General features: G+C 47.6%; 1 protein-coding gene across 2 annotated transcripts in view; it reads right to left on the reverse strand.

Annotated features, from left to right (window-relative positions):
- LOC129338323 (heat shock 70 kDa protein 12B-like) overlaps positions 1-22,880 on the reverse strand; it is a 51,405-nt gene that overhangs the window by 13,614 nt on the left and 14,911 nt on the right. For both annotated transcript variants that reach the window (XM_054992451.1, XM_054992449.1), the window contains exons 3-9: positions 19,226-19,326; positions 16,348-16,472; positions 14,966-15,152; positions 14,588-14,692; positions 13,422-13,538; positions 8,396-8,567; positions 5,093-5,179 (exon numbers count right to left, since the gene is read on the reverse strand). In XM_054992451.1, coding sequence (XP_054848426.1) covers positions 5,093-5,179; positions 8,396-8,567; positions 13,422-13,538; positions 14,588-14,692; positions 14,966-15,152; positions 16,348-16,472; positions 19,226-19,326 — 894 coding nt within the window. The remainder of the gene's footprint in view (positions 1-5,092; positions 5,180-8,395; positions 8,568-13,421; positions 13,539-14,587; positions 14,693-14,965; positions 15,153-16,347; positions 16,473-19,225; positions 19,327-22,880) is intronic.

Consider the following 22,880-nt stretch of genomic DNA (forward strand, 5'->3'; position numbering starts at 1 on the left):
CAGTAGCACCTTTGAGACTAACCAACTTTATTGTAGCACAAGCTTTAGAGAACCACAGCTCTCTTCATCAGATGCAACTTTATTGTAGCATAAGCTTTCGAGAACCACAGCTCTCTTCATCAGATGCAACCTGACGGTTGCATCTGATGAAGAGAGCTGTGGTTCTCAAAAGCTTATGCTACAATAAAGTTGGTTAGCCATAAAGGTGCTACTGGACTACTATTTTCTCCAGGGGAATTGATCTCTGTTGGATGGAGGTCAGTGGCAATTCTGGGAGATCTCCAGTCCCCACCTAGAGCTGGCAATCAGAGAGAGGGGACACCAAGACAACCACCAGACGTCTCCCTGCCTCCCACTGCACAGCAATGCCAAAGAAGTCCCCCGCCAGCACCCTAAAGGATTCCGAGGGGCCACACCCTTGGCACGCCTCCAGGCCACCCGGCTCCTCTACTGCCAGGCACCACTAGCCAGATCCATTGCTTGTGCCCTGGGGCCCCACCCCATCCATTCTACTTTTAGCTTTGATTTGCTTTTTTTAAAATTTAAAAAGTGCCTTTGATGCACTTGTTTCTCAAGCAGGAGGGGCCTCTTGCCTGAGCCTGCTGATACCTCCGGGATGCACGAGATCCGCAGTGTAGCTCTGGGTAGGGCAGCTTCCTCCATACGAGGAAATCCCCACTCCCCACCCTCTCTCCACCGTGGCTTCCTACTCAATCCACACACACACATCTTGACATTTCTACAGAGATCGCTTCCCCCCAAGGGACAACACTGTTTAGCAGCATATAAAACAGGCGTCTGCCCAGATGTCTTCAAGGGAGAATGCAAGTTTTGGAAAACTAAGTGTGAACACCTTTTTTTAAAACCGGAAAGAACTGCCTGGTTGTTAGGGGAGGAGGAAGCCAGGCCGGGCTTTGGGCAGGCTGTCTGCTCTCCCCCCTCCTTCCCTCCATTGTTGGGAGAACCAGCCTGCTTTTCCTCTCTGCACTGATGTCATGGCCCTACCCGCTGGCCCAATGCACAATAATTTACTACGAGGAAAGCGCAGCCAATGACCTCGTCCGCTTTCCCACTCCAGAAAAGGGGAAGGGGCCACATCCTTGAAGGAGAGCCATGTGTCAGTGAGGCCAGCTCCGCCGCCCCAATAATCGGCCAGGAGAGGGGGCCAGTTCCAATCGCCCTGCCAGCCTAACTGCAAAACTGCTTTCACACCTGGGCCTCATCTGTGTGCAGAGGTCATTTTACATTGTTTAATATATTGTTGGTAGAATTGCTTATTGTTGGGATTTCAGCAAGTGCCCTACATGCAGTCATGAAAGAGTTAAATTGTTGTTCTGTTTGTTTAGTTACCCAACTATTTTGCATAGGACCACTTAGCTGTCGAGTTAAGGTTCCCACCATAGAAAGGGAAGTCTTTATGCTTACGGAAGAGATCTAGGATTCGCTATTGGGCAACCAGTTTATTGGGGGGGTAATTAACTAGCATATACAAAGGGTTTATTGCTCTTTGTTTAGTCCTAAGACAGTCCTCAGTTTAGTCTCTGTTCAGTCTTTGTATGGATTGTTTTGAGTTCTAGTTCGACCATCAGGCTGTAGCAGTCAGTAAGTTAGCTATTTTTTAATGTTCTCACTAAATGTACCCTTCATCCTAATATTTAGTATTTTTCTAGAACTAAAACATTGGAGTCTGTTCTTCTTATATCCTACCGTGCACTAAATTACTCTGCTAATTAAACCCCAACACCTATTTCAGCATTAGATTTCTGCTGGTTTTACATCCTTGCAAATTTGCATGTATAGACTTATTGCATGTTTTTTTAAATGTCCTTGAAACTGGCTGTTAATTCACACTGTGTAATCCGCCCTGCGTCTCAGTGAGAAAGGCGGACTATAAAATCATTGAATCAAACAAACTGTTGTTCACTGGGTTCTGTGTCAATATTAATTCTTTGCAAGGCACCTAAAGAGATGCACGCTGCTCTGCAATCCCAAAGCAAGCCTCTCCCCCAGGGATGTTCTTCCCTGATCAAAACAGAGAATTCTTAGGTATTCTCAGGGCTTATTTTCTAGGGAAAGAGGTGGTGGAACTCAGTGGGTTGCTCTCAGAGAAAATGGTCACATGGCTGGTGGCCCCGCCCCCTGATCTCCAGACAGAGGGGAGTGTAGATGGCCCTCCGTGCCGCCAAGCGGCGCGGAGGGCCATCTACACTCCCCTCTGTCTGGAGATCAGGGGGCGGGGCCACCAGTCATGTGACCATTTTCAAGAGGTTCTGGAACTCCGTTCCCCCGCGTTCCCGCTGAAAAAAAGCCCTGGAGGTATTCTGAAGTTGTTAGGAAAATTGAAGGCTTTGGATCACAACTAGAGTGGACTGCAGGAAACTTCCCAAAATAGTTTCAGGTGGGTAGCCTTGTAGATCTGCAGAAGAACAGCAAGATCTGGGTCCAGTAGAACCTTAAGGATTAACTGGATTTCCAGGGTATGAAATGTCAAAAGTCAAAGCTGACAAAGGGAACTTTGATTCTTGAAAGCTTACACCCTGGAAATCTAGTTGGTCTTTAAGGTGCTACAGGACTCTAATCTTGTTCTTCCCCCAAGTAGATTTGTCATGGAATCGTCCCTCACACTGATCACCTATCGGATTACAGCTCCCAGACCAGATTACAGCTGAGCACCTGGTGCCCTCCTATGCTCTAAGCTGGTTTTCCTCATCCATTCTGGACTTGGCTACAGATATGATGGAGGGAAATACATCATGTGATCTGAGATCCAAAGAGAGAACGGTTTTCATCGGATCCTGAAAATTGCCGGGTTCTTTGGATGGAGACGCTGGCATGGAATTCCAGAGCAGGAACCGTGGCAGCCTGTCCAAGTATCTCAAAGACCAACCAGATTTTCAGTCCCCCCTCAACACTGTTACACTCTTCTACGTCCACTGAAGTCCACGGGCTTACAAAGGACAGATTCAAAAAGAGTCCAGTAGCACCTTTAAGACTAACCAATTTTATTTTATTGTAGCATAAGCTTTCGAGAATCAAGTTCTCTTCATCAGATGCCTGATCCGAACATCTGATGAAGAGAACTTGAACATCTGATGAAGAGAACTTGATTCTCGAAAGCTTATGCTACAATAAAATAAAATTGGTTAGTCTTAAAGGTGCTACTGGACTCTTTTTGATTTTGCTACTACAGACTAACACGGCTAACTCCTCTGGATCAAAGGACAGATTATTTCATTGTCTAGAACCCACTTCATTAGATCCATCATGCAAGGAGTATGATCTTGGTTGCAAACTTTTATACCTCATTATATATATCCACCCTCCCAGTTATCAGGGGGAAAATTGTGAACGTCACAGTCAAAGACCCATGAAACGAAAGAGGTCTGTGTTGTGGCATTTCGTTGCAAAACTCAAATCACTGTGCCAAACAGTAAACTGTCTAGTTACGGTGTGAATGGCAAAAGCCACCCAATAGGGCCACCCAGACAAAGTAGGGGGGGTCTCCCAGCTGGGACACCCGTGCTATGCAGAAAAATATGTATTCTGAGCAAAACAGGGCCGGAAGGTGGCCTGATGGGGACACAGCATGCTGCAGGAGGCAAAAAACGGGAGGGAAGAGAAACGAATCATTCAAGCTCTGGATAGAATCCTGGGGTGGGGTGGAATTTCCACATTGCCCCCCACCCCGCCCCACAGCTTGCATATTCAAGCAAAACAAAGTGGCTGTTCACACTAAATTAGCAATAACAACCTCCCTACCGATTGCTAAGCCAATTAAGCTTTCTAGTGGGAGGCAAATCCTTTTCTGCTCTTTGGAGAAATGCAATCCAAGGCCTCCATGAATTACAGTCAGCAGCTTCTGGCTAGAGTCTCCTTTTGCCTTTGCTATGGTTGAACAACTGTGATTTTTATTGATTTTACTTGATTTAAAACTGGTAATGAATTGGCTTTTAGCGGCTAAAAGATGCCCAGCTTCTTAGTGGAAAGGGCAATTATGCCACCAGGGAGGGCTCAGAAGATTTGGTCGGCTTTAGCACTGAGCATTACCTAAATGGTGAGAGATCCAGAGGAGTTAGCCCTGTTAGTCTGTAGTCGCAAAATAATTAAGAGTCCAGTAGCACCTTTAAGACTAACCAACTTTATTGTAGCTTAACTTTCGAGAGCCACAGCTCTCTTTGTCAGATGCATCGTCAGACTTTAAGACTTACCAACTTTATTGTAGCATAAGCTTTCGAGAACCACAGGTCTCTTCATCAGATGCATTGTTAGATGCATCTGATGAAGAGAGCTGTGGTTCTCAAAAGCTTATGCCACAATAAATTTGGTCTGTCTTAAAGGTGCTCTTTATTACTAAACGGTGAGGACCATCTCAGATCGCAAACAGATTTACGGAGAGGTAGAGAATGTTTCTGAAGTACTGAAACAACAAATCCCAAGATAATGCTTGCCCATATGCCCCCCCAAAAAAACATTCGTGTTTTACTCTGAACGACGGCTAAACTGAAATAATTTCAGTTTCTCTTCCTGCACTGATGGATAGATCAGAACTGCCACAAGACCAAATCTTTCAGATATACTCGGTTAACATTTTTCAAATTGCACGTAAAAAAAATTAATGAGGCCAAAAACTCTTTAGGCAAGGGATACCAAAGGGCAGACGAGGCAAAGGGCACTGAAAGGCAGACAAAGAATGAACTCCAGAAGATCCTGCTAATTAGCAGCAGCTCAGTCGCACCTCGGGGAGTTCGCTTTCCTCACTGCACACAGGAATTTAAGGCCTAGCCGTGCCCAGAGTCAGGAGCCCTTGGGCACAAGCCTAGCAGTGACAGCCAAAGGGCTCTTGGGTTTTGGCTCTTAGTTAAGTCTGAGAGCCAGAGCCTGGAACTGGATGGAAGATCAGCTGGTGAAGAGAGACGCCCGCACAGCCACCAAACAAGACCTTTCCTCCCCGGGTCACCACCCTGAGCATCCTTTAAATCCACCTGCACACGGTTCCCGTGAACGAGCCCTCTCACGATCCCTCCTCCGTTTCCCTTGGATGGGCCAAGGCCTCCCCCCCCCCACTCAATGGAGTTCTTCCATTGGATCCTACCTGCCTGCATTTCGGCCCAAAGCTCGCCCACTCCAGACTCCACCAGGAAGGTTCTGCTGTGCCGGGAACGTCTCAGCTGCTCTCGGGCTGCGGGGCAAAGAGTCCGGAGGTGAGGCAGCAGGAAAAGAAAAGGCACCCAGCAAGTGAAACCAACCGAGATCAGGACATGGATTGTGCTTTAAAACGCAGAATGCATGGATGAGATGGAGTAAATTTAAGGACCTTGGCCTTCCATCTATGGTCAAATGCTTTAACCGGGGGGGGGGGGTGGAGATACGTCGCAGACTCAGGAGGGGATTGGGGCCCCCTCCTGGCATTGCAGTGCAGATCTGAATCAGGACTTTCAACAGTCCCTATTTACCAGTGATTCTGTTGGATAACCGAACAAGGATTTTCCAGGATCAGCAGTTGCCCTGCAGTTTTGGCTTCCGGCATCTAGCTCAGCTCCTGCCCTGGAGCAAGAGGCCCAACCAGCAGGCATTTTGTGCCAGCCAATCGGAATCTGGCACCAGAATTCCAAATGGGAACCCAACTCTTCCTTGGAGTCGGCGTTCCAGAAACGGGCACCATTTTCCACAAAAATAAGATTGACTCTAGAAAGACAGAAGCAGAAGGTGGGATGGATTTTACCAAAAACCAGAGGGGAAGTACCCCCTCTCCACCCATGCCACCCACTGGAGGAGAATGCTGAAGGACCACAGGTCCACATAATTCCCTGCCATCCATGGCACGGGAGGGGCCTGCCAGTCTTTCATGAAGCCCAGGAGGGGACAGGGTGTCTTGCTTGGGGTGAGCAAATACCTTGAACCAATTCAGCTACCTGGGTTTTGTTCTGTAGCAGTTCAGGAACCCCCAACAACAACATTCAATTTATATACCGCCCTTCAGGACAACTTAATGCCCACTCAGAGCAGTTTACAAAGTATGTTATTATTATCCCCACAACAAAACACCCTGTGAGGTGGGTGGGACTGAGAGAGCACCGAGAGAGCTGTGACTGACCCAAAGTCACCCAGCTGGCTTCAAGCGGAGGAGTGGGGAATCAAACCTGGCTCTCCTGATTAGAGTCCCACGCTCTAAACCACTACGCCAAACTGTCTCTACACCAAGCAGTCCAAATCTGCTCTGGAATGATGCTCAAGTAGCATCCAGAGATCCTTGCGTGAGAGCAAGATTTCAGGGCAGGGCAGGTGGTGGGCCATGGGGCTGGAAGAGTTTGGGTGCCCCACCTCCTCTGCAGCTAAAAGAGGGCGCAATGAACCTCCTGCCCTGGCTAAGTCTCCTTCCTATTTGGAAAAAAAACTTTTCCCCACTCTTGTCAAGAGGGAGGTAGGCAACTAGACTGCAGAGAGAAATGCCTGTCTAGGATTTCAGGTTCGTGTTTATAAGGCAAACAGCACAGACCTCGAGCCAGTCAGAGGAGGTCACATTTGAAGCACCTCAGAGCCACCAAAGAGGACAATTTCTGGGTAGAGTTGCCAACCTCCCGGAAGGGCCTGGAGATCTCCTGGAAATTATAACGTCTCCAGACTAGAAAAATCAGTTCCCCAGGAGAAAACGGGTGCTTTGGAAGGTGGACTCTTTGGCATTATACCTTGTTGAGGTCCCTCCCCTATTCAAATCCTGCCCGCTCCAGGATTCACCCCCCCCTCAAATCTCCAGGAATTTACCAACTCAGAGTTGGCAACCCTAGACCTGAGGTGACAGGCCATCTGAAGTTACCCCACCCCCAAACATTTTCCCAGAGCTAATTTCTGCCCGCAAGTTGTCAAGTCAGATTGTAGAAAATGGCTGTACCACCTCAAACCCCTTCCGCAATGACTAAAGATCAGCCCCACCGAAATCTGCCCCTTTTTGATTGGCTGAGGCACAGCAGCCTCTGCAAAGCCTTTGGCAACAATCAAGATTTTATTAGCTGTGGTTTGTTCTGCTAATAAAGTCAAATGAAAGGCAGATGTGAAATCTTAATATAAACCGTTGCTTTCCAGGGCTTAAAGCAAAGAGTTTCCGTCAGAAGACAGCCATGGAGGGAAAATCTGTCTGGAGCTGGGTGCGTGGAGCTGCTTCGCAACATGCACAACCCACCCGTGGAACTCACTGCCACAGGATATTGTGATGGCAGCTAACCCAATGCGATTCATTGGGCCCAGCTTCTCTGAGAGGAAAGCTGCTCTCGCCTCCCTCCTCCTTAAGAATTATACTGTTAGATCAGACCAACAATTTGCATAGTTTAGCATTCTTGTTCTAGGACTGACCAACCAGTCAATCAGGGAGGCCTGCAAAAATCTCTCCTCTCTTTGTCACAAACATTTGGTGCTCAGGGGTATACTGCCTCTGAACATGGAGGTTCCATTCAGCTCTTACAGTACATAAGACCATTGGATGAGGCCCTGTCCAATGACAACAACCTAGCGAGGTGGGTTAGGCTGAGATGGACTGGCCTAGGCTCAAGTGGTGGGTTTCATGACAAAGCTAAGCACCCGAATCCTAGATCAACATACCAATTATCCTGGCAGAGAATTCCCGGGTTCCAAGCAGGCTGGAGAGCCAAAGGTATAAAGAATCTCCTTCACTGGAAAGTCTGGAGACTCGACTGGATTCTCTGGAGACATGGGGGACAGCCCCTTATCCATGCCCCCCCACACCAGAAAGAAACACAGGGAACAATGTTGCCTGGAGTGGGCCAAGCTACTGATGTCCCATCCCATCTCTTTTACTGGGGGAGGTAAGCAATAGCCATGCCCCCCCACATCTGTTCAGCCTGAAAGAACAGCCTGCAAAGCAGCACTGCCCCCTACCCCACTAGAAAGATTTGGGAGCACCAACTTTACCTATGCCTATGTTCCTGTCCAGCGTCCCTCCCTAAAAAGACCCACCAGGTTCGGCCCTCCAGGTCAGCTGGAAAGTTTAAGAGCATCCATATTATTCAAAAGGACAAAACGACTGCATGGAAGGAAAACAGATGTGCAAATCTCCTCCTTGAAATTCACTTTTCCACAGATGTTTTGCTCAGCAGGACCAGCCAGATTTGCCCCCAAGTTTGCTTTCAGCAGAACTCAAGAGGGGGAATTCCTAAAGCTTTGCCTGGTGAATTACATTCATCTGGTCCCCTTAAAGGCTGCCGCCGGCCCCAGATGCGTGCGGATAAGGCTGCGTTGTCAGTCCAAAATAATAACAACTCATGTCGGGCTATGTGAAGCCTGCAAACTGACAAGTCTTTCCTCCCAACCAAAACTACACGCAAAGTCCTGCTCGCAGTGACCTCCTCGATTCCCAGCCACCGAATGCACACCCCTCACTTACCTTGTCTAAAGCTGGAGTCAATGGGAAGGTCCGGTGAGAGGCCGTTGGCCTGCGGCTTGTAGCTAAGGTCTATCAGCTGGTTGAGCCGCAGCTTCCGGCAGTAGATAGAGGCGGCTTCTGGCTCAAGGGCGATCAGCAGCTGCTCTGGGGTCTCTGATGGAACCAGCCCAGCCTGAGAGAACAAGAAGAAATGGGAAGACTGTCATCAGTGAGGGTTGCCAACCTCCAGGTGGTACAACTTGAAGACAGTATCATGACGAGTATGTAACAGCAACACAGAATCATGAAAACGAACTAAGAAACAAAGCGAACCACGGTTTGTTAATTGTGCTGTATACCATAATAAAGCTTTCACAAAAAACAACCTTTATTGTTGTGCTCTCGTGAGTCTTATTTAGAGGTGGGGATTAACCGAAATAAGTTCATCACAAACCAGGCCGGTTTGATGTTCGCAAACCAGCAGTTCGTCGGAGGGCATTTCTGACGAACTGTGACGATCCGTGACGATTTTTAGGGCGGTTTGATTTTTAGGGCGTTTCGTTTGGTTCATTTTTCGGTTCGTCACTGCGGACAGCCTGGCACTGATCAATCGGTTTCCTAGGCAACGGGAGAGGGTGGGCATTCTGCAGACCTTCTGCTGACCCAGAAGAGACGTATTCACAAACCAAAAAAATTGGTTTGCGAACGGGGTAATTTCATGCCAGTTCGTGGTTCATGAAATGCGATGAACCACAAACTGCGATGAACCGCCGTTTTCCCAGTTTGTGCCAATCTCTAGCCTTATTCAATAATAATTACAATAATGTTTGGTACAACAGTATATTCACAAATCTGTCGATTACAACCCTTATACAAAGTTTTAGTAAAGCCTCCAGCTTAATGGCAACATACTAGCCAGTTATGCTGACCCACAAGTAACTCAAATCAATAGAGTGCTAGTGCAAGGTAAACATTTCATATCTCTACAGTTAAATTTGTACTAAATTATTGCACTAGCCCAGTCTGGTACATTCTAATCTCCAAGCAATTTATAACCGTAGGAATAGCAGTAAAGTGTCAAGTGCAGATAAATCATTCATAAAATCCATCCATTCATAAATATCCAGTAGTTGCTGTGACCACTATTCCTGCTGGTGCTGCGGCAATATCAGTTGGTCAGAAATACTTTCCTTAAAAGGAGTAGATTCCACTGTGATCACGATGGGTTGTCCAGACCATTTTCCCCATTTCCAAAAGTTCTTTTTCACAGCAATCACAGATTATCATTGGCATTTGCTCAAGGAATAAAGAATCTATGACGTTATACCCCATTGACATTCCTCCCCTCCCCAGGCTCCACCCACAGATCTCCAGGGATTTCCCAACCCAGAGTTGGCAACTCTGGTAAGCACTGTTCGGTAAGGTGGGCAGGGGTGGTGGTGGTGGATCTTCATGGCCTCATTTGAGATTTTAGACACATGGCTAAAAAACCTGTCTATGAGTGATTCCGCACACATTGGATAATGCACTTTCAATGCACTTTATCAATCGTTTGAGGTGGATTTTTTGTTCTGCACACGAAAAAATCCGTTCCAAATGATCTATAAAGAGGATTGGAAGTGCATTATCCAACGTGTGCAGAATCACTCTGTGAGTGAGCTATCTGCACCCCCCCCCCTCCTTCAAGGAGCTCAGGGAAACATAGATAGTTCCCCCCCCCCGCACTCCATTTCAGGATGAATTGATCCAGTTTGTGTCATGGGACCTACGAAGCCAGTGACGTTAGCACCAAAAAGGACAAGCAGGGGACAAATATGTTTCTTAGCGTGATCTGTAGAAAGGACTGAGTTGAAACTATTTAATAATGTTTGCATTCTTTCCCTCCCACCCATTGTAAAAATCATGCCCTGGTTTTAGTTATTGGGAGTTGTTGGGTGGGGCCACCTCTCCCCAAAGTGTCACTCATTTCCTGTTGAAATCAGCCCAAGTGTCCCAGCAAGAGCCATGGACTTCTTTGTGCCGCTCATCAGCATGTAGCAGAACAAAGCTTCCAAATGGACTGTACGACAAGTGTCCAACCTGTGTCAGGAGTCACTTGTAGCTTGACTCAAAGACCATCGGAGGGGCGGGACTGTGGCTCCACGCTTTGCAGGCAGCATGTAGGAAATTCAGGGCCCAGCACATCCACTTAAAAGGTCCCTGGAGAACTGCTGCCAATACCAACGAGAGCAACGGGTGGGCTGGCTCGGTAGGGCGGCTTCACAAGCATGTATGAGCAGCCCCAGGAGGGGACTTCAGCCTTTTAAAAAAACCACACCGGGTATTTCAAGCACACAGACTCACAGTATGAAAATAACGCTTCTGAAAGGGGGCACTGCTTTCTTACTGAAGATTTCAGCCCCCTTTGTAAAGGAGGTCTGGGGACCAAAAACACAAACTATGCAGAAATGCTCTTGGCCACGGTGCAACGCCGGTTCTGGATTAGGCGCGAAGCAAGCAGCAGTTCCTTAACTCAGCCAACACTCCTGGTCTCAATTCTTTGCATGTCAACAGTTCTAGCCTGTGTCAGGCTGTGCTTGGCTCCCTGCCGGAGCCAAATGTGGAGAAGGGAGGGCCGAGAGAATGCAGAAACTGTAAGCCAAGAGCAGCCAAAACCGCTGAGTGGGGCGGGCGCCTCGGCGGCGTCTCACAGCCTGTGTGTCTTGTGCAGATGCCAGCGTCTGGCATGGGGGGGGGAGGGTCTGTCCGTGCAAATTAGCGGGCACTGCAGACAGCCTGCCACACTCCACGTGCCCACCAGTAAAGAGGCACTCCTGGCTCCAGCTTTCCTCTCTCTCTCTCTGCAGGATACACAAAAAGGAATTACGGAAGAAACGAGAAACTGGACTGCTTCTTTCAGCCCAGCAAAGCCCTGCATTTCCCGCCATTCTCAAGGCCGCCTAAAAGTAACCAGCCTGCATTGTTATCACAAACTCCATTCCAGGAAACTCAAAGCTGCTCCCGACAGACCTGTGGGGCAAGGCCAAGGAGAGGCATAGGGTTGCCAGGCTCCGAGTGGTGGCTGGGCATCTCCAGGAATTGCAACGGATCTCCAGAAGACAGAGATCAATTCCCCTGGAGAAAATAGGAGAGTCTGGTAGCACCTTTAAGACTCACCAACTTTATTGTAGCATAAGCTTTTGAGAACCACAGCTCTCTTCATCAGATGCAGATCTGATGAACAGAGCTGTGGTTCTCGAAAGCTTATGCTACAATAAAGTTGGTGAATCTAAAAGTTGCTACTGGACTCTTTACTATTTTGCAACTACAGACTAACACGGCTAACTCCTCTGGATCTATGACCCTGGAGAAAATGGCTGCTTTGAAGGGTGCACTCTATGACATTATACCCCACTGAGGCCCCCTTCTTCCCCGAACCCCACCATTTCCAGGCTCCACTCCCCAAATTTCCCATCTTGGACCTGGCAGCCCTAGACAGGCAGGGATTCCTCAGTATGGTTCTCAACCCCCAAGTGAGGCCTGGAGATCTCCCAGAATTACAACTGACCTCCGGACTACAGAGCTCAGTTCCCCTGGAGAAAATGGCTTCTTTGGAGGGGGGGGGGCTCTCTGGCACCAATTCCCAGCTGAGCTTCATCCCCTGGCTCCCTCCTGAAATCTCCAGGAATTTCTCACTCTGGGGTTGGCAGCCCTATTCCACAGTAATGAAGGGTTGGTTTTTACATCAGCGGGGGGAACAAAGCAGAATTCTGCCTACCCCCAAATTCTCCACTGCCCCGAGCTCATTCCTCCAGCTTGGTTGAGAGTCTCTCTAAATGTGACATCTTAGTTTTAAAAAGACAGAGCCGGCGGAGATCACTCCTCAGAGGATTCATAGAATCATAGACTCATAGGGTTGGAAGGGCTCTCTAGGGTCAGCTAGTCCAACCCTCTGCACAATGCAGGAAATTCACAACTAGCTCCCCTCCCCACACACCCCGTGACCTCTGCCCCATGCCCCGAAGATGGCAAAACACCACCAGGATCCCTAGCCAAATTGGCCTGGAGGGAAATTGCTACCTGACGCCATCTTCACCTCCCCGATGGCTCTGTCAATTTCACCTCCCCTTGGGGAAGCAGAAATGAAATTAACAAACCCTCTGAGGATGATCTCCGCTGGCTCTGTCTTTTTAAACTACCCTTGTGTAGATAGGTGAAACTGTCTTTTTAAACTACACTTGCTGGCTAACATTGCATCTCCCTACACTTGAGTGTTCCCATGTAAGATGTCTCGTGTAGAGAGACTCGGGGACACCTGACATAATCGGGTTAGAAACAAAAACAGCTGAAGAGATGGAGCCTGATGGGAGAAGGCAGGGAGAAGGGAGGCCTCTGCTTCCCTCTACTGCTCCTCTCTTGGTGTACAAGCATACCTTCCCCCTCCTGCATTAACCATGAATTGGGCTTATGTGCAAACAGAGGCCACCTGCAGTTTGTCGGATTTGGCCTGGGGGCTTCTGTGCAGACCAGTCAAAAGCCCTGGACTTCTCTCCTGAGGCCTCTGTCCCCCAAATAAAGGCCACACAGTAACATGTCATGGGGAGCCCCACAGGCTGACAGGGGTGTGCTGGGATGTCCAAACAGCCTAGGAGCAAGCTGAGCTGAGGGGCCTCTTCATTGCTGGCAGCCCTCCAGGCATTCTTGGCGCAGACTCCGACTGTGCCAATCATGACAAAGGCAAAGGCAAAATTCTCCACCACCTCCTGTGCCACTACTAACCAGATCTGAGCCAAGATGAGGCAACAGGTGAGCCTTTCTTCTTATGACCAGCGGAGTCCACTCCAAGCGCCCCTGCCGTGCTACCAGCACTACCGGAGCTTGGTTTGGCTTGCTTCTGGCTGCCATCAGCCGCTACCCCTGTAACTTTATTGGAAAGAGCCCTTTGGTATCTGCAGATTACGCTCCTTCTTGTGAGGACAGAACTGACAGATTGCAGACGCTGCTCTGCTGGGATGGCACAGCCATGCAGCAGGAAGAAGACCTCAGGGACCATGTGCTTTGGACTCACCAGATACGCAGCCTCTCTCATGAACTGTTTGGCAGGCTGTTTCCAGATGGCTGGCACCGTGATCACCCACCGGATGGCATCTTTCTCTGGCAAGGCTGGACACTGGTCCTTAAGTTCCTGCAATAATGGAAGGGGATGGTAGTCCAGGCTCTCTGGGTGGCCCAGCCCAGGGACCGGATGGCATAGAGGACTGTGCCTGGGAGAAAGCATGACAGTCCAAAGCAAGGCCAGCCCCAGAGAATGGCCCAGCCCCAGACACACAGAGAGACCACTACCCCAACAAGGCAGACTCTGGGATATCGGGGGGGGGGGTGGAAAGTGCTGTCAAATCATAGCTGGTTTATGGTGACCCCTGGTGGGGTTTTCATGGCAAGAGACTAACAGAGGGGGTTGGCCGTTGCCTGCCTCTGCAGCCCTGGTCTTCGTTGGAGGTCTCCCATCCAATTACTAACCCAGGGTGACCCTGCTTAGCTTCTGAGATCTGACGAGATCGGGCTCGCCTGGGCTACCCAGGTCAGGGCACTCCGGGGCACACAGCAGGGAAAGCTAGACCAAAGACCACAAAGAGAGCTGAGCAGAAACTGAAGAGCCACTCCTGATCTATAGGGCCTTTCACTCGGCCACACGCATGGTGCAAACATGCTAAAAATATATCTTTTTAAAAAGAAAGTGGAAGAAATCCAAAATCCTCAGAAATCCAAATTCTGCAAATGATATCCCATCCCAAAGAAGACACATGCAGAATGTGGATGCTCAACAGGTGTGGCTCTTGCAAGCGCCTGCACAGGCCTACAGGGAACCTGCAAATTCAGGCTCCTCAGCAGCCATATCTGCTCAAGAATAAAAAGTGGGGTAGAGTTGACAAGTAAATGCAGTTGAATGGGATGAGAAAGATCTCTAGTAGTCTCCAAAAGCAGGAAAATAATTCAAAAGGGGACTGGAAGAAAGGAGAGACAAAAAAGATCTTGGGAGACTTCTTAGAGAAAGACAAGGCAGAGACGTGATGACGGGCAGGGAAGGGAATTTGGGAGGAGATTGGAAGGCCTTGCACGGAAGCAGGATGCCTTCTCCCGACAAGCCAAGAACGGCATCTTCCTCCCCACATAGCTCTGCCCAGACCCCCCCCCAAATCTCAGGACTCCCCCCCCCCCACGCCTTTCTTTTACCTGCATCGCTTGCCGTTTGAAGAAGCGGAGAGCGTGAGCAAAGACCTCCCAGGCTTGCACCTTCTTCCCATTGACGGCTTCCAGTTCCGTTTTCATTGTCAAATCCTAGCTCCAAGCAGGAAATAAGAAGCATCAACCAAGCACCTCTAGCCCAGGCTGCACGTTCCTTTGGTGAAGGCAGTCTGCACATGCTCAGAAGCATTCTCGTCTTTAGGGGTTCTAAACCCCAGGATCTCTGGTTCCAAATAGGGATTTCATTCGGGAAACTTCATCAGAAACTGATTTCCGGGAATGTGAATTTAGCACAATGCCTCAGTCCCTTTTCAACCCCTCTCCCCGCCACCGCCAAGAAAATTAGGGTACAAAAAATTAACTCACACTGGTGCTGTGGATCTTCATTTTAAACTTTTCAAAGTACAGCCAGTCCCGAGCCTCCTCGGGGTCAAGGTCGTGGTAGTAATCTCTGGCCGTGTAGCCGAAGCTGTGGAAAGCACCCTCCGGAGTCAGCAGTAGGCTGGTGGGGGTCTTCTGGTTGGCTACTCCGGGGTCTCCACCTTCCCATTTCCTATGTAGGGGGAGTGGAGAAAGTGGATGTTACCCTCTGCAGCTTAAAAAGGATGTTTGAAGATCAAGGTGGCAGAGCTCATCCGTTGGCAGGAATCATTCCACTTTAAAAGTCAAGGTGGGTGCACTTTCGTAGGTGGGTACGGAAGCCAAATCCAAATGCAAAATGTGGCAACACAACACAAAATGCAAGATCAGAAAGTTGAAGTTTTCAAGTTAGATGTGGAAGGAGATTCGTGAAGGCAACCTTGAAGTTGCATTGAATAATATTTAGGCAATTTTGAAGACACACAAAGTGCTTTATTCAGAGGAGTTCGCTAATCCAACTGGTGAAGAGAAAACTGAGAAGAATCCAGAAGGTAAATGATAAAGTGTCTATAAGGTTGCTCACAATCTTTTGTCTTCTCTTGATAGGTGGATATTTCTCTGAAAGATATTGATTCTCCAATGTGTATCTAAAAAGTCATGTCGTGGTGGGAATATTATTGGAAAATAGCTTAATATTATTGATTTTCTTTTCACCGTTTTCTCTTCACCCGTAGGATTAATGGACATTGCACCTGTTCATACATTAATTTATTGTATATGACTTTATACTGATCAATAGAAAAGATATTGGAGAGCGTCTATACTTGTATTGATATTTCTTATATTTATGACACGTTGAGCACTTTTAGCACATTGCACTTTCTTAAAACCCTTTTTAAAACTTTCAAAATAGTAAAATTCCTTAAAACAACTTGTATGTAATTAGTATCTTTAACTAGACAAGTAATTTTGCCAAACTTCCGGCAGGGTTTTCCCTTATATGTTGGCAGTTCTTGTCCTCCAGAGGAGCCCGTTCGTTCAGTGAGTAAAGAAAGGGAGACCAGCAGCTGTGGGTTAGTCCCAAGGAATGCAACCCCCCTCCCCAGGTAGCACACAGTCTGCCTCCCCCAGACTCCCTGGCCAATCTACCCTCCGGCCTCCACCCTCAATGTTTGCTCCGCCATGTCAGCTGTAAAGTGACAGAGGTCCTGGAAAAGTGTTATCGTCAAATGCAGATGCTGAATATCAAACTTGCCCACCTGATCTGCAAAGGTGTTCCTAACCATTCAATCATCAGGAATAAACCTTGCATGGGGGAATTGTCAGGAGAATTGGGGAGGGGTCAATTCAGCTCTCCTACGCTTTATTTCTGCTGGCAGCACAGATACCTCATCATGTGGATGGCCTCGGGGTCATTGGCAAAGCTGAAAGCGTAGCCGCTGGACGTCGTGCCAAAGTCAATGGCCACCACCACAGAGAAAGGAGTGGGTCGCTGCGTCTGGATTTCATTCCTCTGGAAACAGAAGGAAGAGCATTAATATGCGGGTGAAGAGTCCAGATCACATGAACTCCATGAGTTTAGCCCACTACTCTGGTAGGAAACCCCTTGTCAGACTGGGGGGGGGGCGTGTTTTAATGCCCCTGTCACATCAAAGAAAATCCTGCATGTTGAAAAGTAGCTCGCCAGGGAGAAAGGCTGAGTGCTGGATCCTCCTTCTGCACTAATTTAGTAACACTTATGGAGCTTTTTTTAGGTATGGGAGCATTCAAAATATGACACATGCAGCTTGTTTTTCCAATCTCCTGCTACCATACCCTAATGTAGCTCTTTCCCTGAATCTGCTAACTGTTGTCCATCCTTGTACTTTGCTCGGTGAATGTCTTAGCTGTTGATTATGTTGTATTTTCACTTGCATTGTGTAAGCTGCCTTAGATCTCAGGGAGAAAGGGGAACTTTGAATGAATGAATGAATGATATTAATTTTACAAAATATACACCGAAGACTCTGCTGGGTCAGAAAAGCATATTGCCAAAAGCAGAGAACAAAATGCCTCTTGGACTCTTACAAGCCAACCATGAAAGCTAAGACCTGCTGTATTTATTTACTTTGAAAATCTATGTGCTGCCTCTCTAGAACCTGCTTGGGATGGCACACAATGCTAATACCAACATGTCAATAAAAATTAGCCAATCCCCCGCCTCCAAAAACCCCACGTCTCTGTCCCCATTATTTGATATTCTGAAGTATACTACCCCTGAACACGGAGGTTCTGCTAAGCAAACATGGCTAATAGCCATTAACAGTTCACTTTCAAATGGGTTCCTTTATAAAAATGATCTCAGCTAGCAGTGAGAATGGCTCTGGGGGTTCGCACCAACCTGGTGAGCCAACAGCTCACCTCTCTCCTGAGTACAAAGAAGCCGTATTATTATTATTTATTAGGAACTTTGATGCCCTGCCTTTCTGCTAATACTTGCCCCTATAATACTGGCTTCAACAAAGCCCTCTGGCACCGGTATTTTTCTATGCTCCCCTGGTTTGATTATGTGGACAAGACCGCTAAGGTTCTAGCCCCCATGGCAGCAGAGACAATTCTAAAAATGTGTTTGCAAAGAGGCCAATAATAACCAGCTGAACTGCATCCTGTTTTCTTCTCTTGTAATGATTTTTAACACTGATTTTTAAAAGTATTTCCTTAAAGAGGGTCACACTATAGGAGTGGAACCTCTGAGGTTGCTCCGTCAAGCCCAGTCTGTCATCTGAGAACAAACAAAGCAGAGCTGCTTCAGAAGAAGCATTTAAGAAAGTGGAAATTTACAGTAACACCCCCCTTCCACCCGTTCGAAGCAGAACTGAATAACATCTCAGCAAGCAAGCATGTGGTCCCAAACCACTGTGTGCTGTGCATGGGGCATTCGTACACACAGAGGCAGTCCGCTTTCCTCCTATTTGGGAATACAGTGAGAAAAAGAAAGCTTTTAAAAGGTCCAAAGGGATTTAGTTAGAGAGAAATGGTAGCTGGAGAAGGAATAAGCATATCATCTTGCCCATGGGATTTCCCCTGCATATGATGTCCCAAGCCCCTCACCAATGTTAGGAATGAAACATGGGGGGTGGGAATCTCACAGGAGAAAACTCTTCACATGGGCCATTTCCACACGGCTTACCTCTGCCCGTAACGACCTGGTAGATTGCGCAAAAAAATGCGGAAGATCGTGTTTTCTCGCGCGAGGTTTGCGCGACGTGACGTCGCGCAAATATTTCACAAGAAAATGCAATCTTCCATGTTTTTTGCACGATCTACCAGGTCGTTACGGGCAGAGGTAAGCCGTGTGGAAATGGCCCTGGTCTCTGCCATGCTTCCCAAGGTAATGCACAGACTGACTTGCTGGTTGTTGGAAGTGGGACGTGGGACTCATGACCACAAGATATCCGTTGCAGAGGCATGCCAAATTGAAGGAGGGAAGTGATAAATAAAGGGCAGCACAAAGCCACACAGCTAGCCTGAAATTACCCCTCTCCTCTTGCAAAGTGCAGGGACAGAGTCTGTGTCCCAAATATGTCCAGGATTCAATGGGCAGCTGCAGCTCCGAAAGGGTTCATTGGAACATGCACAGTTTGAAAACCAGGGCCCTAAGTGGCTGAAATTCATACTTTGGGGTGGAGGGGAGAACAGTGTTGCCCGGGGAACTGCATAAAGTTTTGTACAACGTGAAGTGGAGAAAGTGGACGAGGAAAAATTAATTATATTGTCAAAGGCTTTCATGGCCAGAGAACGTTGTTGTGGATTTTCCGGGCTGTATGGCCGTGGTCTTGGCATTGTAGTTCCTGACGTTTCGCCAGCAGCTGTGACTGGCATCTTCAGAGGTGTAGCACCAAAAGACAGAGATCTCTCAGTGTCAATTAATTGCTCATTCTTGAAATATACTAGAAAATACATGGAAATTTACAAACAGCGGGTTCAACATAAGCAGAGAGGCATTATTCTATTCTGCATGGCATGGCAGATAACCTGTGGAACTCCCTGCTGGAGTGTGTTGCAATGGCCAGTTTTAGATAGGGCTGCTCAGAGGACAAATCGATCAATGGTTACTGCCCATGGAAGCAAAAAATGCCACCTCCATGTTCAGACACAAGATACCTTCATCTACCACTAGACCCAAGGGGTCAGAAGCAACCAAAGGCTTAGCAGATATGCCTTATCTCTGGGACTTGGGGGACTGAGCATATCAGTTTTTAAAAGGCACTGATTCTTTTTGCTTACCGGCGACTGGGACGGGGTGAGCGGAGCAATGCTACAGCTTTCATTGTGAAGTCTGGGAGAGTTTGATGGAGAAGGGGTGCGGGAACGCTCACCGTTTGTACCTGGAAAACAATAAGAGAAAGAAAGGCATGTTAAGTAGAACTCTCATCATCACCTGGAATGAGTTCAAATCACAGAATCGCAGAGTTGGAAGGGGCCATACAGACCTTCTAGCCCAACCCCCTGCCCAATGCAGGATGAGCCTACAGCATCCCTGACAAATATTCATCCAGCCTTTTCTTGAAAACTGCCAGTGAGGGAGAGCTCACCACCTCCCTAGGCAGCTGATTCCACTTTTGAACTACTCTGACCATGAAAAAGTTTTTCCTAATATCCAGCCGGTACATTTGTGTATGTAGTTTTAGCCCATTGCTTCAGGTCCTACCCTCTGCTGCCAACTGGAACAGCTCCTTGCCCTCCTCCAAATGACAGCCTTTCAAATATTTAAAGAGAAATCCCCTCCAGGCATCCACCAATTGAATTTTTTGTCATTGGAATGGAGTTCCAGTTCTGCATTGTCTCTCAGCTATTGGTAGCCCACAAAGAGCAAACATAGGAAGGGAAGATTCTTGTGGACTAGTAACTTATTTGCAAGACAAATGAAAAGATCTGACTACGTTTCATATTTTCTCTCATAAAATACCTCCCTAACATAGGAAGTGGGAGAATATAGATGTGTGTGTGTGTGTGTTCCAGCTCACCACTTTTTGCCACCTCCAGATTTTGAGCTATTGTGCCTCAGTTTCCCCACCACTGCCCTGGGAAGAAAGGTCATATTTATATAGCACCACATTCAGTACTGTAACTCGTGTCCCTTGAAATGTCCAGGTTAATTATTCTCACCGAACAGCTCCAGCAATGACTGCAAGCTCTGCCTTCTATAAACCTCCCTCATCACTCCAGCTGTCTGCCAAAATCTAATCACATCTCAGAACTGCAAAGTTTAACAAGGTTTTAAAAGGGACGAGGCTGACTGGCTGAGCAGAGGAGAGACACTGCATGAAAATCTGCAGCTACCCCAACCTGAAGCGAATGAAGCCGAAAATAATCTGCTTAACCTTTCCCCTCCCTGTTGCTTTTTAACTCCAAATCAAAAGCTGTTTTTCCCCCCATCAGAAGGGAGAAGGTATGAGGTCCCTGCAGATGACAAGAAAACTGCCTGAGGGAAACGGGTGAATCAGCCTCTCTGTCTTTCCTCCACTCTGAATTGCAGGATTCCCTAGACTGATAGTTTGATTCAGGCGAAGAGAGGGGAGAACATGGCATTCCACCAACTGGAGGGGCTGCCCTATGGTGGCCAGCTTTCTCGCACCCATTTCAACATGTGTCAGCCACAAACAAAGACCTTCGTGAGCTCGTTGGACAGGTTAGCCAGTGTGCTCAAAGCCATCCCCGGCTGGTGACTGGTTTGCCCTAAGCCTTTGGAAGGAGTCTTGCCAAAAGTATTTCAGTGCAGAAGTAGCAATGGACTGTATCGGAGTCTTCTTGAGAAAAACCACTTGAGACCTCTGACAGCAACACACAGTAAAGCTTTCCCTTGGATTGGGCTGCTTCTGGCAATGCTGGAACAGAGGGAAAAGCTCCCTGTACAGAGAAGTATCCCTGGCAGACTAATTTTCTACAGGCAAAGTGGTATGCTTGGTGGTAAAGGTAAAGGTAGCCCCCTGTGCAAGCACCATGTCATTACTGACCCATGGGGGGATCATGATGAAATACCCATGGGGGGATATCGCATCATGACGTTTTCTTGGCATACTTTTTACGGGGTGGTTTGCCATTGCCTTCCTCAGTCATCTACACTTTACCCCCAGGAAACTGGGCACACATTTTACCAACCTTGGAAGGATGGAAGGCTGAGTCAACCTTGAGCCGGCTACCTGAACCCGGCTTCTACCAGGATCGAACTCAGGTCGTGAGCAGAGCTTGGGCTGCAGTACTGCCGCTTACCACTCTGTGCCACGGGGCTCTTACGCTGTCATGCTTGGTAACTTCTATGATAATTTAGGAGGTGCGTTCTCCCACCAGCTTTGAAGAAGCTGATAAAGCAGTTTTATGGTTCAGGGCTAGTCTATGTAAGGTTGCCATGAACATAGAGGAAAAAATGTCCTGGCCTTTAAACAGAGGCTTAATATTTATTAATTTATTAAATATTTATTCCCCACCTTTCTTCTTGGTTCAAGGCAGCTTGGAGAAATGGGCAGATGAAGCTTTTCAGAGCGTGGAAGTCAATAACATCGCTTGGTAAATCACATCTCATTAAACCTCTATTAAAGGGGCAGGACATATTTTCTCCAGGTTATTGGCAACCCTTCGTATACAACCCTGCCGGGCTAAAAGACTATTACCCTGTTGCACCTTAGCAAGTTTGCAAAGCAAGTAGTCAACAACAATAAATATAAGAATTTTTTGTATTTTTGTATCTTATATTTATATTTTTGTATCTTGTTTATATTTTTGTATCTTATGTTTATATTTTTATCTTATATTTATTCTTATATATATTCTTATATTTATTGTTCTTGACTAGTTGCTTTGAACATGTTTGCTAAGGTGCAATAGGATAATAGTCTTTTAGCCCAGCAGGGTTGGTTCCCTTTGGAGGTTGTAGATCCAGAGGAGTTAGCCGTGTTAGTCTGTAGTAGTAAAATAGTAAAAGAGTCCAGTAGCACCTTTAAGACTAACCAACTTTATTGTAGCATAAGCTTTCGAGAACCACAGCTGTCTTCATCAGATGCATCAACAGCTTTCAAGAACCACAGCTCTCTTCATCAGATGCATCTGATGATGCATCTGATGAAGAGAGCTGTGGCTCTCTTATGCTACAATAAAGTTGGTTAGTCTTAAAGGTGCTACTGGACTCTTTACTATTTTGGTCATTGCTGTTCGGTTTGCACAGCTGCCTCTCTTTGTTGTTTAACCCTACGTATACGCCATTCTCTCCGCTGCCATTTTATCCTTGCAAGAACCCTGTGCGATCAGTTAGGCAGAGAGAGAGAGAGAGAGAGAGAGAGAGAGAGAGAGAGAGAGAGAGAGAGAGAGAGAGAGAGAGAGAGAGAGAGAGAGGTCCTAGGTCATCCAGTAAGTTTCCAGGCATAGCAGGGATTTGATCTTAGCATGTCATGCTAACCACTAAACCACCCTGGTTTTACTCTGTCATCCGGCTCATGTGCCCGGCAGCAGGTCTCCAAATATGGTTACCAACTCTGGGTTGGGAAATTTCTGGAGAGATTTGGGGGTGGAGCCTGGAGAGGGCAGGGTTTGGGGAGGGACCTCAGCAGGGTGTAATGCCATAGAGTCTACCCTCAGAAGTAGCCATTTTCTCCAGGGGAGATGATCTCTGTTGTCTGGGGATCTCCGGGATTCCCCAGGAGGTGACGTTGCAGTGTTTTCATCCTCAGATCCTATATCAATAGGGCAGCGTGGGCTGTCGGCCCTGAGCTGGTCCTCCTACTGAGCACCAGTCTGAAGCTGCCTACTGAGTCAGGCTGTGTAGTTTGACATCATTCGCTCCAACTGGCAGCCACTTTCCAGGGTCTTGAACAGTGAATGGCCTCTTTTTGGAGAAGCTTCAACCACAGAGAGCAGAATGTTCAAGATCAGCTTCTCTTTGCATCCA

Source organism: Eublepharis macularius, chromosome 12 (assembly GCF_028583425.1).
Source record: "Eublepharis macularius isolate TG4126 chromosome 12, MPM_Emac_v1.0, whole genome shotgun sequence".
In the NCBI taxonomy this organism is placed as follows: domain Eukaryota; kingdom Metazoa; phylum Chordata; class Lepidosauria; order Squamata; family Eublepharidae; genus Eublepharis; species Eublepharis macularius.